This window comes from Amblyraja radiata, chromosome 2 (genome assembly GCF_010909765.2).
Source record: "Amblyraja radiata isolate CabotCenter1 chromosome 2, sAmbRad1.1.pri, whole genome shotgun sequence".
Classification (NCBI taxonomy): domain Eukaryota; kingdom Metazoa; phylum Chordata; class Chondrichthyes; order Rajiformes; family Rajidae; genus Amblyraja; species Amblyraja radiata.
In genome coordinates this window covers 111,374,032-111,393,257 of record NC_045957.1, presented here as the reverse complement: position 1 = coordinate 111,393,257, position 19,226 = coordinate 111,374,032, and the positions used below count along the sequence as shown (strand labels likewise).

Genomic DNA, 19,226 nt, shown 5'->3' with positions numbered 1-19,226 from the left:
TGCGTGTTCGTGCCCCACCGAACTCATCTCCACATACCTTGACACCATCCTATCCCCCTTGGTCAAATCCCTCCCCACCTATGTTCTAGACACCTCAGACACTCTCCGCCGCCTCCACGCATTCCACTCTCTGGGCCCTCACCCCCTCATCTTCACCATGGATGTCCGGTCACTCTACACCTCCATCCCCCACCAGGATGGCCTCAAAGCCCTCCGGTTCTTCCTCGACCAGAGGAGCAACCTTTACCCAGCCACTGACACCCTCCTCCGCTTAGCGGAGTTGGTCCTCACCCTCAATAACTTTACATTTGACTCCTCCCATTTCCTCCAAACACAAGGCGTAGCTATGGGCACACGCATGGGCCCCAGCTACGCCTGCCTCTTTGTCGGGTACGTTGAACAATCCTTGTTCAATGCGTACCAGGGCCCCATCCCCGACCTCTACCTCCGCTACATTGACGACTGCTTTGGTGCCACCTCCTGCACCCACACACAACTGACTGACTTCATCCACTTCACCACCAACTTCCATCCGGCACTCCAATACACCTGGATGATCTCCGACACTTCCCTACCATTCCTTGACCTCACCATCTCCATCGCAGGGGACAGACTCCTGACCGACATACATTATAAACCCACTGACTCACATGGCTATCTGGACTACACGTCTTCCCACCCTGCCCCCTGTAAAGACTCCATCCCCTACTCCCAATTCCTCCGCCTACGCCGCATCTGTTCCCAGGATGAGACATTTCATACCAGGGCATCGGAAATGTCCTCGTTCTTCAGGGAACGGGGATTCCCCCCGCCACCATAGATGAGGCTCGCACCAGGGTCTCATCCATACCCCGTAACACTGCTCTCTCTCCCCATCCCCGCACACGCAACAAGGGCAGAGTCCCTCTGGTCCTCACCTTTCACCCCACTAGCCGCCAAATACAACACATAATCCTCCACCATTTCCGCCACCTCCAACGTGACCCCACCACTCGCCACATCTTCCCATCTCCCCCCATGTCTGCCTTCCGCAAAGACCGGTCCCTCCGCAAATCCCTCGTCAATTCTTCCCTTCCCTCCCGCACCACCCCCTCCCCGGGCACTTTCCGTTGCAACCGCAAAAAATGCAACACCTGTCCCTTCACCTCCCCCCTCGACTCCATTCAAGGTCCCAAGCAGTCATTCCAGGTGCGACAAAGGTTCACCTGTATCTCCTCCAACCTCATCTACTGCATCCGCTGCTCTAGATGTCAGCTGATTTACATCGGTGAGACCAAGCGTAGGTTGGGCGACCGTTTCGCCGAACACCTCCGCTCGGTCCGCCTTAACCTACATGACCTCCCGGTGGCTCAGCACTTCAACTCCCCCTCCCATTCCCAATCCGACCTCTCTGTCCTGGGTCTCCTCCATTGCCAGAGTGAGCAACAGCGGAAATTGGAGGAACAGCACCTCATATTCCGTCTGGGGTCCTTGCGCCCCTATGGCATCAACATTGAATTCCCCCAATTTGGCTAGCCTGTGCTGTCCCCTCCCCTTCCTTCACCCTCTAGCTGTCTCCTCCCACCCTCCCAACCGCCCGCCCTCGGGCTCCTCCTCTTCCCCTTTTTCCTTCTTTCTTTCCCCACCCCCCATCAGTCTGAAGAAGGGTTTCGGCCCGAAACGTCGCCTATTTCCTTCGCTCCATAGATGCTGCTGCACCCGCTGAGTTCCTCCAGCAATTTTGTGTACCTCCAATTGAATAACTACTTTGGTTCTGTCTTCACTAAGGAAGACATAAATAATCTGGCGGAAATAGCAGGGGACCGGGGGTCAAATGAGATGGAGGAACTGAGTGAAATCCAGGTTAGCCGGGAAGTGGTGTTAGGTAAATTGAATGGATTAAAGGCCGATAAATCCCCAGGGCCAGATAGGCTGCATCCTAGAGTACTTAAGGAAGTAGTCCCAGAAATAGTGGATGCATTAGTGATAATTTTTCAAAACTCTTTAGATTCTGGAGTAGTTCCTGAGGATTGGAGGGTAGCTAATGTAACACCACTTTTTAAAAAGGGAGGGAGAGAGAAAACGGGGAATTACAGACCAGTTAGTCTAACGTCGGTAGTGGGGAAACTGCTAGAATCAGTTATTAAAGATGGGATAGCAGCACATTTGGAAAGTGGTGAAATCATTGGACAAAGTCAGCATGGATTTATGAAGTGTAAATCATGTCTGACGAATCTTATAGAATTTTTCGAGGATGTAACTAGTAGAGTGGATAAGGGAGAACCAGTGGATGTGTTATATCTGGACTTTCAGAAGGCTTTCGACAAGGTCCCACATAAGAGATTAGTATACAAACTTAAAGCATACGGTATTGGGGGTTCAGTATTGATGTGGATAGAGAACTGGCTGGCAGACAGGAAGCAAAGAGTAGGAGTAAACGAGTCCTTTCACAATGGCAGGCAGTGACTAGTGGGGTACCACAAGGCTCAGTTCTGGGACCCCAGCTATTTACGATATATATTAATGATTTGGACGAGGGAATTGAATGCAACATCTCCAAGTTTGCGGATGACACGAAGCTGGGGGGCAGTGTTAGCTGTGAAGAGGATGCTAGGAGGCTGCAAGGTGACTTGGATAGGCTGGGTGAGTGGGCAAATGCATGGCAGATGCAGTTTAATGTGGATAAATGTGAGGTTATCCACTTTGGTGGCAAAAACAGGAAAGTAGATTATTATCTGAATGATGGCCGATTAGGAAAGGGGGAGATGCAACAAGACCTGGGTGTCATGGTACACCAGTCATTAAAAGTAGGCATGCAGGTGCAGCAGGCAGTGAAGAAGGCGAATGGTATGTTAGCATTCATAGCAAAAGGATTTGAGTATAGGAGCAGGGAGGTTCTACTGCAGTTGTACAGGGTCTTGGTGAGACTACACCTGGAGTATTGCGTACAGTTTTGGTCTCCTAATCTGAGGAAAGACATTCTTGCCATAGAGGGAGTACAGAGAAGGTTCACCAGACTGATTACTGGGATGTCAGGACTTTCATATGAAGAAAGACTGGATAGACTCGGTTTGTACTCGCTAGAATTTTGAAGATTGAGGGGGGATCTTATAGAAACGTACAAAATTCTTAAGGGGTTGGACAGGCTAGATGCAGGAAGATTGTTCCCGATGTTGGGGAAGTCCAGAACAAGGGGTCACAGTTTAAGGATAAAGGGGAAATCTTTTAGGACCGAGATGAGGAAAACCTTTTTCACACAGAGAGTGGTGAATCTGTGGAATTTTCTCCCGCAGAAGGTAGTTGAGGCCAGTTCATTGGCTATATTTAAGAGGGAGTTAGATGTGGCCCTTGTGGCTAAAGGGATCAGGGGGTATGGAGAGAAGGCAGGTACAGGATACTGAGTTGGATGATCAGCCATGATCATATTGAATGGCGGTGCAGGCTCGAAGGACCGAATGGCCTACTCCTGCACCTATTTTCTATGTTTCTATGTTTCTATGATAGGAGTAGAATTAGGCCATTCGGCCCATAAAGTCTACACCGCCATTCAATCATGGCTGATCTACCTCTCCCTCCTAACCACATTCTCCTGCCTTCTCCACATAACCTCTGACTTCCGTACTAATCAAGAATCTATCTATCTCTGCCATAAATATATCAAAAATATTGATAGGTTCTTGATGAGTAATGGTGTCAAAGGTTTTGGGTAGAAGTTAAGAGAATGGGGTTGAGAGGGGAAAATAGAGCAGCCTTGATGGAATGTCAGAGCAGACTCGATGGGCCGAATGGCCCAATCCTGCTCCTGTTTGTTATATTCTCATGATCTTCCAGATAATGGGCAACATTAAACATTTTGTAGAAATAAAGAACTGCAGAAGCTGGTTGATGCACAAAAGGACACAAATAGCTGGAGTAACTGTGTCCCAACCAGAAACGTGTTACCTATCCATGTTCTCCAGGGATGCTTCCTGACCTGCTGAGTTACTCCAGCACTTTGTGTCCTTTTGAACATTATATATTTTTACTGTTTCTTCGCACTTTGGGATCTAGCAAGGCCACCATTTATTGTCCATCACTAAATCCCCTTGTCCATCAGCAAAATCCCCACTGAAGCAGGCTACTGTAGTATGGTTGGGCATGGGATACTGCCCTGTGCAATTTTTGACTTTAGACATACAGTGTGGAAACAGGCCCTTTGGCCCATCGAGTCCGCACTGACCAGCAATCACTCAGTACTACACAACAGCACTATCCTACACACTAGGGACAATTTACAATTGTATTTTTACCGAAGCCAATTAACCCACATACCTGGACGATGTATTCAAAACCAAGTTAGACATAGCTCTTAGGGCTAACGGAATCAAGAGATATGGGGAGAAAGCAGGAATGGGGTACTGATTTTGGATGATCAGCCATTATTATATTTAATGGCGGTGCTGGCTCGAAGGGTCGAATGACCTACTCTTGCACCTATTTTCTATGTTTCTATGTTTCTATGTCTTTGGAGTGTGGTGGGAAACTGAAGCACCCGGATGAAACCCACGCATTCACAGAGAGAAGGTCCAAACTTCATCCAGACAGTATCCGTGGGTTAGGATCAAACCCAGGTCTCAGGCGCTGTAAGGCAGCAATTCTACCACTGTGCCATGGTGCCACCCTGAATCCTTACGATAAAGTCCTGGGACTGAGATAATACAGTAGATGTCTGACAAACATAACATCTTCCTTTGTGCATCTTCAACCACTGGGGTATTTTGCTCTTGCTATCCATTGATTTCAATTTACTAGGCCTCTTGAATCCACGCATATCAAGTGCCGCCTTAATGTCAAGGGCGAAGGTAGACAAAAATGTTGGAGAAAATCAGCGGGTGAGGCAGCATCTATGGAGCAATGGAATAGGCGAAGTTTCGTGTCGAGACCCTTCTTCAGACTGATGTGGAGGTGGGGGTGGGGGGCGCGGGAAGAAGAAAGGAAGAGGCAGAGACAGCGGGCTGTGGGAGAGCAGAGCTAGGAAGGGGAGGGGAAGGAGGGAGAAAGCAAGGACTACCTGAAATTGGAGAAGTCAATGTTCATACCGCTGGGGTGTCAATGTTCATACCGCAAGGACAGTCCCTCCCACTTAATCTCTGGATCAAGGCCATAATAGAGAGACATAGGAACACGTTTCCCTCTAATAGAAGTTTCCCTCTCTCTGGTACAACTTGCCCTTACTCTCAACAACTTGTCTTTTGACTTCTACTTTTGAGGCATAGATGAAGAAACCATTTTGCCAAACTTTTGCCAAGATTGTCTGCCAAGAATAATAGTTGTTCTTTGCCAAGATTGTCTGCCATAGAAACATAGGTGCAGGTGTAGACCATTCGCCCCTTCAAGGCAGCACTGCCATTCAATACGATCTTGACTGATAATCTAAAATCAGTACCCCATTCCTGCTTTTTCCCCATTTCCCTTGATTCCTTTAGCCCTAAGAGTTAAATCTAACTCTCTCTTGAAAACATCCAATTAATTGGCCTCCACTGCCTTCTGTGGCAGAGAATCCCACAGATTCACAAATCTCTGGGTGAAGAAGTTTTTCTTCATCTCAGTCCTAAATGGCCTACCCCTTATTATTAAACTGTGACCCCCTAGTTCTGGACTCCCCCAACATCGGGAACATTTTTCCTGCATCTAGCCTGTCCAATGCTTTAAGAATTTTGTTTCTATAAGATCTCCTCTCATTCTTCTAAATTCCAGTGAATACATACCCAGTCGACCCATTCTTTCATCATATGTCATCAGGTGTTGGGATCGCTACTTTCCACATTGTCTGCAGAAGGAGCTGGACAGGTTAGGAAAGTGGGCAAAGTTGTGGAAAATGAAACAAAGCATTGCAAAATGTACGGTCATGCACTTTGTTAGAAGGAATAAAGGTGTAGACTATTTTCTAAATGGAGAGAGGATTCAGAAATCAGTGGTGGAAAGGGACCAGAGTGCTGGTGCAGGATTTTCAAAAGATTAATTTGCAGGTTGAGTAATAATTTCATGTTCATAAGTGATATGAGTAGAATTAGGCCATTTGGCCCATTAAGTCGACTCCGCCATTCAATCATGGCTGACCTATCTCCCCCTCTTAACCCTTTTCTCCTGCCTTCTCTCCATAATGCCTGACATCCATTCTGATCTGGATTGGGAGCAATTGGTCCAATCGGCTTAAGGCCGGCCCTGACCACCCCCCCCCCCCCCTCCCCCCTTCCCTCCGATACGGAGCGATCGCTGACCCCCTTTTTTTGTTAAACATCTATTTCCTTCGGGTTTCCTTCGGTTTTTTTTTAATTTCCCCTTACCATTTCCATACTTTACTTTTTCGATAGCTGCCATGACCCGTTTGATGTCATCCTTTGCCCTGCTCTTGGTCGCAGCCCCCACCGATCAGCCGGGCATGCTGTGTGTGTGTGTGTTTGTTTTGCGGCGTCTGATGGGAGAAGCGCCAGCACCAAGAGCGAGCGAACACGTGGACAGAAGGACGAAAGCAACGATCATAGAGCGGAATTGGTGACATTTCGGGTTGAGACCCTTCTTCAGACTGACAGTCAAGGGAAAGAGAAATGGGAGATATAGGCATATCTTACATTCATTTGTCCTTAGTACCGTCTATATCTCTTGCTCCTCTTTCCCCTGACTCAGTCTGAAGAAGGGTTTCGGTCTCAACCCGAAATGTCATCTATTCCACTTTATGATCATTGCTTTAGTCCGTCTATCCGCTCGTTCACTCGCCCTGGGATTAAATAGCACGGGGGAAAGCTGAGAATTCACGCACAGGATGGAAACTGGAAACTGAAAAGTAGGGGAACGCCATCCCCCTGCGTACCCCCCCATTTCCATCAATGATTACGACACAGAAGGAGGCCATAGTGTATGCGGGCTCCCAGCAGAACAATTCCTTTAGTCCCATTCCCCCTTGCCTTGCTTCTCTATGGTGCTGCAGTTTATTCACTTACACACCCATCCACTCCCCTTTTTGATTATTTTGCATGAGAGGAAAATTTACAATAGCCAATTAACCTATCATAGTCATAGAGTCATACAGTGTGGAAACAGACCGTCCGGCCCAACTAGCCCACACCGACCAACATGTCCCATCTACACTAGTCCCACTTGCCTGCGTTTGGCCCATATCCCTCTAAACCTATCCCATCTGTGTACCTGTCTAAATGTTTCTTAAACATTGCAATGGTACCTGCAATAGTATCCGTATACAAAACACCCTTGCCACTGACGTGGTCTCCTCAGATGATATCCACTCCCCTTTTTGATTCTTTTGCATTAAGGAAATTTTACATTAGCCAATTAACCTTTGGGATACTGGAGAGAACCGGGTCACACAGAGGAACCCCGTACAGTGACAGGGAGAATGGGAACGTTTCACAGAGATGGCAGTTAATGGCATGTTCTTGGGGCTGTGAGGCAGCAGGGTTACAAATGTCAATGCGTACACATGCCAGGCTTACACATTACAACAAGGTCTCTATATCTCTCGTTTCCCTTATCCCTAACCAGTCTGGAGAAGGGTCGCGACCTGAAACGTCCCCCATTCCTTCTCTAGAGATGCTGCCTGTCCTGCTGAGTTACTCCAGCTTTTTGTGTCTACCTTCAGTTTAAACCAGCATCTGCAGTTCCATTTTATGCAGGGCTACAGATATGCAACCTAGCTTTCCCAAATTGAAAATAAACATGAAACATTTTCCGAGATCAATCTAGAATACCCACTGCAAGAGAAATAATTCACAAAATATTAAACGCTTGTTCGGTGTCCCGTATTTTCTTGAATCCTTTCCTTACATTAAGATAGGCCCTATTAGTGCAATGGGGAGAAACCACAATGATTCTCAGAAGGAGAAACTCATCCATTTCCCATGTTAGTAAAGCCAATTTTGCGGATTTGCCTGAATATCAATACATGTTCCACAAAAAAAATGTCTAGAGAATATTTTTTTATTTTTTTATTTTTTTAAAGGAACACTTTTAAATATCTTTGTAACCTAGCATCCCGGTAATTGACCCTCATATCTACCACGTAGCTGTTACCCAACAATTTCTGCCAATGTCCCGTGAATTCAAAGGTCCTTGGGCCCAGCAGAGCTCGGCACGGCACAATGCATCCAAGGTGTCGTTGCAAGGAGTTATTTAAAAGCATTCGGTCTGGGACTAGGCGCCAGGCCTCCATCACCACCCTCTGTATGCGTTGTTGTAACTCCTCTTCATGCCTCAGCCATTCTGACTCCAATTGGCGTGCCTCCTGAAGTTGCCTTCCTGCTCCCTCCGGTCATTCTCCAGCTCGGGCAGCTCCTCCGCCACGCTGAGCGTCCATCGGCGGCTGTCCTGCCAGCTTCCCTTCAAAGATTCAACAGCATCTTCAGGGACATCAAAGCACACTCCCATTTTGCCCTTCAGGAACTGCATCCTCTTCACTTGATGTTCCACTGTCTCTCCCAGCTGCTCCTTCAGTCCTCTCCATGCAAAGCCAATGTTGTGCATCTCTATTGAACACGCCAGCACCATGGTTGTAAACCCCAATATTAATTCAAGAGATTTGACAATAGAACTATATGTGAGATTAATGGGGGTGGCATGGTGGTGCAGCGGTAGAGTTGCTGCTTTAAGGGCCTGTCCCACTTTCACAACCTTTTCTACTCGTGGACATTTTTCATCAGGCTAGAAAAACGCCCTGACCTACTTGATGCCACAAGCACCTACGATTAGCATCACAACCTGCTACGACCTACCTACGACCCCCTACGACCTTGTGACGACCATGCTGCGAGTATGAGTCAAGGGCAAACTCGGCAGAGGTCGTGAATTAGGTCATGAAAGTGGGACAGGCCCTTTACAGCGCCAGATATCCGGGTTCGATCCTGACCACGGGTGCTGGCTGTATGGAATTTGTACGTTCTCCCCGTGACCGTGTGGGTTTTCAACCGTTTCCCACCCAACGTCCAGGTTTGTAGGTTAATTGGCTTTGGCAAAATTGGAAATTGTCCCTAGTGTGTAAGACAATGTTATGGCCCTGTCTCACGAGTGAGCCCAAGTGAAAGAAAAAAATCACACTCGTGGTTGTCTACGAGATTCCAAGTTTATGTTCACGAATTTAAACGAGTTCCCACGTGTTTGTCTAAGTTTGCCATTTATACTCATTTCTGAGATATACCAAGTTCCTCTCCCGAGTTACCAAGTTCCTCTCCCGAGTTACTTTTGAGCCAACCGTGAATGAAGGTCTGTTTTAAATATCAAATAGAGGAGCTGGACAGCATCTCATACAGTAAGTATATTCTGATTCAGTATTGAAAGTTATTCAATTTCAGAACTTAAAAAAACTAGGCAGGATCTCGGCCCCGCACTCGCTGCCATTGTGCAGCAAGGAGGCGGTGGCGGCGAAGCAAGTGTTAAAGAACACAGCTCCATCCTGCGGCTTGGAGTTAAAAATAGAATTCAGCACAGCCGCATCTATTAATATGACCTACAAATGGAAAATGCGCACCGTCCAGTGCCAGAGCAGTTATACTTATGATTTGGTTGAAACACGCATCACGTAGTTAGAAGACCAGCGGGCAGAGGTTTGCTATATTTTAATTGAATTTACACACTGGTCTACACACTGCGGGGAGACGGGAGATTAAATCTTTGAATGTGGACGGATGTCTCCGCGCCTGCTCGTTCTAAGCGGAATATATGTTTAGTTGCCTTTCAAGCCGGGCTTTGGTTTTATTCCTTGTTTTTGTTTATTCGCACACACTTTTCATGTGTGAGGGTGTGAGAAGTCCATGCCGGGTGCTGGCCAGTCGCAGCCGCTGTTCTTTCACATTAGTTGCACATCAGATAGTTGGGAGACGGAGCTCAGGGTTCGACTCCTGAGCTGCTTTGGTGCCCAGGCGTGAGTTGAGGTGGAGGGAGGTTGGGATGGGGGGGGATGCGCAGGCGTCATTAATCTGTCTGGGGTGACAAGGCTCTTGGGTTAGGCTGGGATCATTCTCTGCTCTCATCTCTCTCTTTCTGTGTGTGCATTAGCAGGGGGAAGAGAGGTCTACCTTGCTGGGGCACAAGACCTCTGCCGCCTGCCCCTTGCAGCCATCAACTTGTTTGTTCCTTTGGTGCCCTGCTCCCATCCCAGCCCTGCCCCAGTTCTCTGGCCCATTCTCTTGGAAATGTCGCTTCCGCCGCTGTAATGAGGAGGGGTCCAGCTGGCTGCCTTGTTGGGTGGGTGGGTGGGTGGGCTGGGAGGGGGAGTGGGTACAAACCACCAAATCCATTCTCAAAAGTCGGTCAGAGCCGTGTAGAACTCGTGTTTCTCTCTGCTTCATATACAGTACGTGGGAATTCCCTCAATATGGTCACTTTTCACGCGTCCCACCTGGTGTTAACTCAGGCCAAACCCACGAGTTACTCACGAGTCACCATGGTAAACTCACGGGCTACTACATTATTACAACGAGTTTAAAAGTATCAACATTTTCCTTCAAGAGTATATTTGACTCGTGGAAATCTTTCAACATGATAAAAAATTTTCACGAGTTAATACGTTTCCCGAGTACCTGCCGTTAGCGTTACGAGTCGCTAAGTTACGTCCACGAGTTCCGACGTTCCCGCTACGTTAATTCTACGTGATTACCACGAGTTTGATTTGTTTTTAACTCGGGATCACTCGTGGGTGGACTCGCACTGTGAGACAGGGGTTTTAGCGTATGGGGTGATCGCTGGTCAGCGCGGACTCGGTGCGTCGAAGGGCTGTTTCAGCGCTGTATCTCTGAAGTTTAAAGTCATAATATTTTTTAACCGAGTCATTATGATGTGGAATGCATTGCCTGAAAAGGCAATAACTTGCAAAAGAAAATTAGATAAATACTTGAAGAGGAAAAAGATGAGTGCAGGATAAAGGGACTAATCATATATATCTTTCAACGAGTTATCACAGACATGAACAACTGAAGAGCCTCCTCAGGCCTGCATCATTTAATGACGTTAGAAATAATTTTATGCAGCCTTTCCATAATGTCAGAATATTAAATACTTTTAATGAAAGATTTTTTTAATTTTGCCATTGCTATAATTACAATTGATATATTGTCATTTTATTATAACCTGAGTTTATTCCCCAATAACTTGTGATTTGGGAACTTGCTAACTCATGTTTAATAGCTTCATTAAATGATCCTAAACAGCACCTTGCGAACCATCACTGGGTGCCTTCAACCTACTCCAGTCGAGCAGCTCCCTATACTTGCAGGCATTCCGTCTGCAGGGATCTGAAGGCGAGCAGCAACTCTGGCACTATCTCGCATGCCAAGGACCCAGATCACCCAGAGGCCACCCTGACTGAAGTCCCGTCACCCTTTTGCTCCACATTGAAAACAACTCCTAGCATCCATCCAGCCAACTGAGACAAAAGTACACTGGATAGCCACCAAGTGGTCACAGGAGTGGAAGGCAACCTCATCTCCATTACACAGCTACATCTCTTCACCAGATAAAAGCAGTCCAGGGTCTGACCTCCCCAGAGGAGCATGGGTGAAGCTCAACAGACTTCGTACTGGAGTTGGGCGTTTCAATGCCAGCGTGTGGAGATGGGGGCTCTGCCAGAGCCCAGCCTGTGAATGCTGAGCAGAACAACAGACAGCCAACCATGTCATCTCTGGGTGCCCACTCTACCACCCACCAAATGGAGCTCAGGGCCTGGCAGACATTGACGCAGAGACTACAACTTGGCTGCTCAACACCCAGCTTGAGATCTAACTATTCCTTTGGTTTATGTTTCATTTGCAAGAAGAAGAAGATTAAAGGATCCGGCAACAAAGTATTTTGCCCAGTGTAGGGGAATCAAGACCCAGAGGACATCGGTTAAGGTGAGGGGGAAAAGATGTAATAGGAACCAGAGGGTGGGGTTTTACACAAAGGTTGGTGGGTGTATGGAATGAGCTGCCTGAGAAGGTAGTTACTATCATAACATTCAAGAGACATTTGGAAAGGTACATGGATAGGACAGGTTTAGAGTTATTGTCCAAGCGCAAGCAGGTGGGACTAGTGTAGATGGGGCATGTTGGTTGACGTGGGTAAGTTGGGCTGAAGGGCCTGTTTCCACGCTGTATGACTATGACTTCCACAGACTAGAAAGTCCCCTGTTTCCTCCAGAAAGATATCCTGCTTGAAGGCAGCGTCCTATCCTGAGTTAGCTTTAATCATACAGGTTCCTTCCTAAGTTGCAACAGAGCTGCATTCCGGGGATTTGTCCATATCCTGAACAGTAGTCAGGTCAGCAATGCAGCCATCTGGCAAGATAGTTAAATTCATGTTCATAAATGATAGGAGCAGAATTAGGCCATTCGGCCCATCAAGCCTACTCCTCCATTCAATCATGGCTGATCTATCTCTCCCTCCTAACTCCATTCTCCTGCCTTCTGCCCATAACCCCTAACACCAAGAATCTATCAATCTCTGCCTTAAAAATACCAAGTGACTTGCGCTCCACAGCCTTAATAAAAACATTGGCCTACCAAGGGCATGTAAATATAAACTAAGTCCTTTAACTCAATCGTTCAGACTTTGCCATGAACTGAGTTCCCACATTTAAGGTCCTCATACTATCCTTGATCGGACTTTGCTGGCTTTACCTGGCATTAAATGTTATTCCCATATCATGTATGTGTACCCTGTAAATGGCTCGATTGTAATCATGTATTGTCTTTCTGCTGACTGGATAGCAAGCACGCAACAAAAACTTTTCATTGTATCTTGGTACACGTGACAATAAACAAAACTAAACTAAATTAGCCCCATAGCAGTGGGCAAATCCATCCCAAATGCTCGATCGTATGTACAAGTTACAAGGCTGTCCACAAGTTGGCCGCTCATAACATGGGGAGGACCTGTATAATGATCCCCATCCCTTCAACCCACCATGGCCCAATAAGCTGCACTTGGTTGGCCTTGGACTGGAAAGTCTTTAGACTTTAGAGATACGGCATAGAAACAGGCCCTTTGGCCCACCGTGTCTGCACTAACCAACGGTCACCCCATACACCAACCCACACACTGGGGACAATTTTACAACTTACCGAAGACAATTAACCTAAAAACCTGTACGTCGTGTGAATGTGGGAGGAAACCGGAGCGCCTGGAGAAAGTCCGCACAGGTCACAGAGAGAATGTGCAAACTCCATACAGACAGCACCCATAGTCAGGATTGAACCCGGGTCTTTTGCGCTGTAAGGCAACTACTCCACCGCTGCACCACCGTGCCGCCCTAGAATCCATCGGCAAATTCAATCCTGCTGGTCTCCCAAATGCTCGATCGTATGTACAAGTTACAGGGCTGTCCGTAAGTCGGGCACCCGTATCCTAGGGAGAACCTGGTATAATGATCCCTACACCTTCGGCCCAACAAGGTCCAATAAGCTGCATTTGGCTGGCCTAGGACTGGGAAATGTCAAAGATAAATTGCAAACCTTCAAGAAGCCAGAAAGGGATAGGGTGCTTAAAAAATGTTTGAAGTCCTCTTCACGAATTATAATAATTCTGTGCTCTAAAGAAGGTTGAAACTGAGCATGTGTAGCAGACACTCACTGCAGTTTACTTTCGTCAGATTTGTCTGTTGTTGAAGGACAAATGGCAATCGTAAAACAATAAAATAAGGTTGAAAGAGTAACAGGACATTTGCTTATCTGTAACGATGTGGAATTGGGCTGTGTTTACTCTGCTGTCACTTTAGGAGGTGCACTATGTATATTTGTTATAAGAACATTTGGAAGAAGGAAAAGTTCCAAGGTGCCTTCTGCAATGAACAAAACATCAAAGGAAAATTCTGTATATCAATCTTTGTTCGTTGAGCAATCTCCTAGATTGCTCCCAGCACTCTTAAATAAAGTCTTAATTGTCTTACCTGATCTTTGTGTTGTGTTTTAAAGTATTCTTTAACAGAAGCCAGGCAGACCTAAACCCACTGGAACAAGTCAATCAATGGCAGAACTTAGCCTGAGAAGGAAAAATTAAATGATGCAGGAAATGTATCAACAATTGGGCTCATTATCTTCAGAGCGGTTGGGGTCAAGAGAAAGGCTCTTAAGGAAATCCCTGAAGCAAAGAGAAAAATATACTGCGAAAAGATCAACTCTCTAAAAAACATGAAGGATCATTTAAAATAATACCTTGCAAATAGTAATACACAGTAATGTACACTGTTCTAATGCAGTTATCGAATATAGACCATATTGCAGTACAGAACAGGAACGGGCCCTTCGGCCCACAATGTCTGTGCTGAACATGATGCCAAGATAAACTAATCACATCTGCCTGTACATGATTCATATTCCTCCATCCCCAGCATATCCTTGTGCCTATCTAAAAGCCTCAAACGCCACTATTGTATCTGCCTCCACCAACACTAATGGGAGAGTCTCATACCAGAGGCCGTAGCCTCAGAATAAAAGGACGTACCATTAGAAAGGAGATGAGGAGGAATTTCTTTAATCAGAGGGTGGTGAAGCTGTGGAATTCATTGCCACAGACGGTTGTGGAGGTCAAGTCAATGGATATTGTTAAGGCGCAGAATGACAGGATACTTGATTAGTAAGGGTGTGATGGGGAGAAGGCAGGGGAATTGGGTTGAGAGGGTAAATTAGATTAGCCAAGATTGAATGGCGGAGTAGACTTGATGGGCCGAATGGCCTAATTCTGCTCCTACAACATTTGCACTTATCGACTATGAACTTATGAACACTGCTATAGTTCAGTTTAGCTTATTGTCACATGTATCGATGTACAGTGAAAAGCTTTTGTTGCGTGCGAACCAGTCAGCAGAAAGACAATACAATCGAGCTGTCCACAGTGGACAAATACATGCTAAATGTTTAGTGCAAGGTAAAGCCAGCAAAGTCAGATCACGGATAGTCCGAGGGTCACCAAAGAGGTAGATAGTAGCCGAATATCGCTCTCTGGTAGTTGATAGAGTGATTCTGTTGCCTATGAAGTAGGTATGTTGCAAAGCCTACCTGAAGCGTCGGTGAAAATCTGCCGTTGCGGGTGTGCGCGATTTTGGCGCCGTTTAGAGGGGGCGGGTTTAAAACGCGATTTTCTCTAAGCTGTTCCAATCGAAAATGTTCAGCCTAGTTAATTATTAACGAAAAATCGCTGAAAGACCCCGTCGCAAAAGCTATTATTAGGTTTAAAGGCCTTGAATAATAGTTATAGTAGTTTAAAAATCAATCTCTAAACCCGCGACCGCCAGCAACCGCAGGGTCTCATAAAGCAAACCATTGAAGGTTGGCTGTATATTTTTACATTAAAAAGGGCTTCTAAAGATCCCTTTATACAAAGTTTAATATTGCGAGAAGCTCATTTTGGGCCTATTATATCCCGCAGTATTTTTCTCGGCATTTGGGGCACAAATCTACCGCAATGTGAACGTTCTAAACCAGCGCGTTCCACAGGGACCCACTGGAAAGCTGATTTAAATGGACATTTATTTACAGCAATTAAACACTAAATTCCTTCCATTTGGCCTATAAATTAATGTAAATGAGATTTTAAAATCATGTTTTATTGTGAATTATTTGTGAATATTATTTGGACATTTAGGCTATTTAAAAATGTTAATCATTTATTAAGAAATGGATAGATGTTTAGATCTAGTAATTGAAGTCTGAAATTAGCTACAATTAGGTAACTAACTAATTATATGCTTTAGTTTCAGGTCATCCAAGTAAGATTATTTTATATTTGTTTCAGAATGCTTCAATCTATGATAACTGAAAATTTCATTCAGTTCTCATAATTTTTAAGAAAGTTATGGGCTTTTGACTGTTCACGATCACAGCTTTTTTGTTATGTCCATAGAAAATCAATAGGGAACAAGATGCTCATTTCCCAGTATGAAAATGGCCATAACTTTTTAAATACTTGAGATATGAAAGTGAATTAGGTGTCAAATTAAACTTATTTTTATGCTTTATCTGATGGGATAAATTACAGACTTGATTTTTAAAATCTCAAAATTTTGTAACATTGCTATATGAAGAGCTGGGAAGAAACTGTCCCTGAATCAGAATCTGGAGCGCTTTCATACTTCTATGTCTCTTACAAGATGGGAGAGGGGAGAAGAGGGAGTGACCGGGGTGAGACTCGTCCTTGATTATGCTGGTGACATTGAATGTACAAATGTATCAAAAGCAAACATTTGTTGACTTTTGAGAAATTAATTTGGGTTGACAGCTTCACATTTTACAGGAAGGAACTGCAGATGCTGGTTTACACCGAAGATAGACACAAAATGCTAGAGTAACTCAATGGGACAGGCAGCATCACTGGAGAGAATGTATGGGTGAATGCATTTTCACATAGGTTTTTTTTTTTGCTTTTGCATTTGCAGTAGAGACATTTTCCTTGTTATTTGCTGGGTATTTTCCAATAGTCTGTTCGGTTGAATGGTCTATTAGCGGCAGCGTCTGTACGGAGTTTCTACGTTTTCCCCGTGACCTGTGTGGGTTTTCTCTGAGATCTTCGGTTTAATTCCCACACTCCAAAGATGTACAGGTTTGTGGGGTTAATTGGCTTGGTGTAAATGTAAAACGTAAATATTGTCCCTGGTATGTGTAGGATAGTGTTCGTGTGCGATGGTGCAGTCTCAGTGGGCCGAAGGGCCATTGCAACTCAAAACTAAAAGTAAACTAAATGCTCAGTGCAGAACCGTTTCTGCAGGCAGTGGCTTTGGTGCCTCGGGAAGAGGAGTCATTTATTATCTCATGGAGAGTTCTGGCTTCATTGCTTAAATTACCCAGCACTGATCTGTTTTGATTCAAATCTGATTAGTCACTGAATATGTATAAGAAGGATTGGCAGCTGTATTTTTGTAACTTTGCTGATTATGAAAATGGTTATTTGAACAGAAGATTGATGGGGATAATTGCAAAGCTCAGTCACTGATGTCAATGATGAGCGGGATTTTTATCACTTGTGTCAGACGTATTAATCAGCGGAGCTTGCATTTTAACAGGAATAATTTTAGAAAAGCAAAAGAAATGACTGAATAATCTTTTGTTTTCCCAAATCTATATTAAACAAAGCACTAACCTTAGGTATTAAGAGAGCAAATTGTAAGTGTTTCAGATTGCTTCATGTAAGCAGGTATTCTTAAACGGTGCCATTACAGATACCAGTGGCTTATAGTAAAGCATAAGTATATTATTTAGAGTAGACACAAAATGCTGGAGTAACTCAGCGGGACAGGCAGCATCTCTGGATGCTTTCAAGAGAGAGTTAGATAGAGCTCTTAAAGATAGCGGAGTCAAGGGATATGTGGAGAAGGCAGGAATGGGGTACTGATTGTGGATGATCAGCCATGATCACAGTGAATGGCAGTGCTGGCTCGAAGGGCCAAAAGGCCTACTCCTGCACCTATTGTCTATTGTCTATCTCTCGAGAGAAGGAATGGGTGATGTTTCGGGTTGAGACCATTCTTCAGACTCTACTATTTAGCTGACTTGTGAAATTACTTAGGTTTTCCAATGTACACAGAACCGTACAGCACAGGTACAGGCCCTTCGGCCCGCAATGTCAGTGCTGTTCATTATGCCAAGTTAAACTAATCTCCATTGCCCACACTTGATCCATACCCCTCTATTGCCTGCAACTCCATGTTCTATGGTTTATTTATTATCACGTGTACCTGGTACAGTGAAATACATATTTTGCAAACCGCTCTGCAAGACTATCCCACTACATAAGTACAATCCCCCCCCCCCCCCCCCCCCCGTTAGTAGGGTATGCACAGAACAGCCCATCAAGTCCATATGTGCCTATCTAAAAGCCTCTTTAAAATGCCACTTTTGCATCTGCCACCACCCCTGGCAGCGTGTTCCAAACTTGCCCTACACATCTCCTTTAAATGTTGTCCCTCTCAACTTTAAAGCCCTCTTGTCCTTGACATTAAATCCTTGACATGCAATTGTAGCTTCATAGTAGAGCCAGTCATATTTCTCAGTTGAGAAACCTTTAAGGGGCTGTCCCACTGTACGAGCTAATTCAAGTTTTCCCGAGTTTCCCCTGATTCGAACTTGGAGAATTACGGTAATAACCGCTCGTCGGTACTCGGGGCTCTCGTGGACATTTTTCAACATGTTGAAAAATCCTCACGAGTCGTCACGAGCTTACTGCGTTTCCCTGCCGTTAGCGTTAGGAGCCGCTAAGAGACGTCCCGAGCTCCGATGTACCCGCAACGTACATTCTACATACGTACCACGAGTTAGATTTTTTTTAAACTCGGTAGAGCTCTTGAATTAGTTCGTACAGTGGGACAGCCCCTTTAGTTTTAGAGATAGAGTGTAAACTGGCCCTTTTTCCACACTATACACTAGTTCTATCCTAGACATTTTACAAAAGCCAATTAAACTACAAACCTGCATATCTTCGGAGTGTGGGAGGAAACCGGAGTTCCCGGAGAAAACCCACGTGGTCACAGGGAAAAGTACCAATTCCATACAGATAACACCCATATTCAGGATCAAACTCAGGTCTCTGGCACTGTAAGGCAGCAACTCTACCGCTGTGCTACTGTGCCGCCCTTTCAGAAAACCGTAGATACATGATATTCAGAATTTGCAAATGCAGTTCTATAGGATTCTGTATAGGCTGCATTTGGACTATCGTGTGCAGTTCTGGTCACCCCATTACAGGAAAGATGTGGAGGCTCTGGAGAGGGTGCAGAGGAGGTTTACCAGAATGCTGCCTGGACCAGATGGTTTCAGCTACAGGGAGAGGTTGGATAGACTTAGATTGTTTTCTCTGGAATGTTGGAGGTTGAGGGGAGAAAATTATGAGAGGCCTTGATAGAATAGACTGTCAGCACCTTTTTCCCTTATAGAAAAATATAAAATTCTTAAAGGATTGGACTGGGTAGATGCAGGAAAAATGTTCCCAGTGTTGGGGGAGTCAAGAACCAGGGGTCACAGTTTAAGAATGAAATGATGAAAAATGTTTCCACCCAGAGAGTTGTGAATCTGTGGAATTCTCCACCACAGAAGGCAGTGGAGGACAATTCACTGGATGTTTTCAAGAGAGAGTTAGATTTAGCTCTTAGGGCTAAAGGAATCAAGGGATATTTATTCCTTTCTGACTGATTGGCTCTAGCCCAAGTGGGAGGAGAGAAGTGAGTCAGTGCTGGGAAAACAGTTGAAAACTGAGGAATTTGGTTTGTAAATTGGTAAATCAGGCAATTTATCAGTCAA

General features: G+C 45.3%; 1 protein-coding gene across 1 annotated transcript; it reads right to left on the bottom strand.

The window, feature by feature from the left end:
* Positions 1-7,964: 7,964 nt before the first annotated feature.
* On the bottom strand, positions 7,965-8,528 carry LOC116967101 (nucleolar RNA helicase 2-like). The gene has a single exon (XM_033013601.1). The coding sequence runs from the start codon at positions 8,518-8,520 to the stop codon at positions 8,227-8,229; it is 294 nt and encodes a 97-aa protein (XP_032869492.1). The 5' UTR covers positions 8,521-8,528; the 3' UTR covers positions 7,965-8,226.
* Positions 8,529-19,226: the final 10,698 nt, after the last annotated feature.